The 2,500-nt window shown below is 35.0% G+C and overlaps 1 protein-coding gene across 2 annotated transcripts in view; it reads right to left on the reverse strand.

Moving 5' to 3' along the window:
- Window positions 1-185: 185 nt before the first annotated feature.
- The window catches only part of Pbgs (Porphobilinogen synthase), a 4,786-nt gene continuing 2,471 nt past the window's right edge, over window positions 186-2,500 (reverse strand). For both annotated transcript variants that reach the window (XM_043033220.2, XM_043033219.2), the window contains exons 5-9: window positions 2,425-2,500; window positions 1,975-2,207; window positions 1,705-1,821; window positions 1,319-1,418; window positions 186-1,056 (exon numbers count right to left, since the gene is read on the reverse strand). The exon at window positions 2,425-2,500 is cut by the window's right edge and continues 45 nt beyond it. In XM_043033220.2, the coding sequence (XP_042889154.1) occupies window positions 983-1,056; window positions 1,319-1,418; window positions 1,705-1,821; window positions 1,975-2,207; window positions 2,425-2,500 (600 nt within the window). In that variant the 3' untranslated portion in view covers window positions 186-982. The remainder of the gene's footprint in view (window positions 1,057-1,318; window positions 1,419-1,704; window positions 1,822-1,974; window positions 2,208-2,424) is intronic.

A 2,500-nucleotide genomic window follows, 5' to 3' on the forward strand; every position in this document is an offset into this window, starting at 1 on the left:
ATCATTATTCATGTTAGCAGTTTGATTTTTGAGGTTTCATTTGATATTAGAGTCGCTGCATTTTCCAAGAGGGACTAAAGGTCTTCTACTTTAAGTTCCACTATCATTTACATTTTCTACTGTAGGTGTATCATTTCTTTTAATGGATCTTATTTTCATCTTAAATGACTGCATATAAACGCTGCTTATTTTGGCAATATATTATTAATATTTCTAAGTACAAACATTTTTATATCAAAATACAACTATATTTAATTAATCTTAAAAAGATGTAATCAAATATCTTTCCCTGTAATAGCACAATATGTTCTTTAATAAAGTCAACTGTAATACAAAAAGAATACAAAATGTTACAAAAAATCTGGCCAGAAGGTGAAGTACAAATGGCTCTAGTATTCCACAAATTCTAATTAAGTAGTAATTTCTGAGTTATATTACTAATCTTTAAACAACAAGTCAAAATTTGGAAGTCAATCTATCACAGAATCCAATATACAAATATATAAATAAATGCTTCAAAGTTTTGCTCAGTGCTCAACAGAATACAAACAACCTTTGCAGTGTCAAAAAATGCCTCTTATGGGAAATATCCTATGATATGTTTCCCTTCATTACTGAAATCACACTTTATGATAATAATTTTAGTGCATCTGCTGCGTGCAAATTACCCAATTAAACACCTGACACCAAAGCCTCTATCTGCAACTATAGTTTATAAATGGAAGATCAGTATTTCTTCTCATTCACAATTTCTATAAACCATGTAATAAGTCATATGCCTCATGCATCCAATCTTCATTCGACAGAGGACACACATGATAATCCTTGTCTGGTCTCTTTGTATAAGGGTAAATACCCACAAAAAAAAATGATTTTCAAAAACAAGACAAGTTTTTGTCATGAAAATGAAAAAAATCAGATTTTAGGTGAGCATACAACTAGTTACAAGTCTAGTACTAAGTTAGAATCTGGAAGAGCTACATTATGATTTGTTCCTCTCCTCCTTGAGCCATTCCAGTATCTTTGGTGTGAAGTATGAAATGATCACATCAGCTCCTGTAAACAAGCAAGCAAGAATTAGCCAATACAATAATTGCACTTATATCACAGAAAAAAAAAATCCAATGCTTCATGTTCTCTTTTAGTGAGAACTAATTATCAATAATCCCAACACTGCATCCAAATAAACAGTACAGTACATATGAACAAATTACTAGTAAGACTAGCAATAACAATAATGGCATAACAATTATGGTACATAATAGAACCCAGACAGAGTTTGCACTCACTAGGATCTAATAATACAAACAGAACCTACCTGCTCGCCGCATGCTAGTCAGCACTTCCATCAAGGTAACGCGCAGGTTGAAGGCTCCTGCTTGAGCACCATGGTACAACATCGCATACTCTCCTGATACCTGTACATATCGAAACAAAAATAAGAGGTAAGAGATTACAGTTTCTGATCAAAGAAAGGGGTAAACACTTCTTGAAGCAAGATCTATACACAAAGAAATGATTGTGCGATATTACCTTTAATAGTCAAAATGTGCAAAATATTTAGACTTCATATCAATTTCATTTCAAATCTAAAAAGAAATATCATTATCTATATTATAATAATCTATGTGTCTGCCACAAAATCAATCAACACATCTTAAAAAGAAGATAACAACACAACAAAGAATCCAGAAGCAGTCTAACCTGGTATATGAATAGAGGGTACTGTGGGTAACGGTCTTTTGTCTGACGAACAATATCCAGATATGATATACCTGGCTTGACCATCAACATATCAGCACCTTCTTCTACATCTCGTTCCTGAAAAGTATTGAATGTTTTCGAAGTGTTGTTACAAAAACATTTAATATATATCTATTCATAAATCATCCACCCATCCATCCACCCATCCATCCACCCATCCATCCACCCACCCACCCACCCATCCATCCAACCATTCATCCCTCAACTCACTGCAGCTCTGAGTGCCAGCCCAGAGGAACCAGGTGGCAGTTGATAGCACTTTCTATCCCCTGAGGCAGGAGCAGACTTGGCCGCATCCCTGAATGGCCCGTAGAAGGAAGATGCGAACTTGACAGCATATGACAAGACCGACACCTTGCTGGCCAGGCCTGCTTCCTTCAGTGATGACTTTATTGCTCCAACACGACCATCCATCATGTCCGATGGGGCAATGATCTGTGCTCCTGTGCATGAGAGAAATATAAAATGCAGATGAGTAGTGATGATGATGATGATGAATAGGATCATGATTAATATATAAGTAAAATAGATAAAGAAACATTTCAAACCTGTTATTAACATTAACAATTATTCAATATCCTTCATTCTTCTTCAAACACTTTGGAATACATATATGACTGATAATTGAAATTGATTGTTGAAATTGATTGTCATCCTTACCTGCTTTAGCATATGCTGTTGCTTGTTCAGCTAAACGCTTGATGCTAGGTGAGTTGTCAATGCTTCCATCAGCCTT

This window comes from Penaeus japonicus, unplaced genomic scaffold (assembly GCF_977035675.1).
Source record: "Penaeus japonicus unplaced genomic scaffold, GWHDUDI00000001_assembly GWHDUDI00000032, whole genome shotgun sequence".
NCBI classification, from domain to species: domain Eukaryota; kingdom Metazoa; phylum Arthropoda; class Malacostraca; order Decapoda; family Penaeidae; genus Penaeus; species Penaeus japonicus.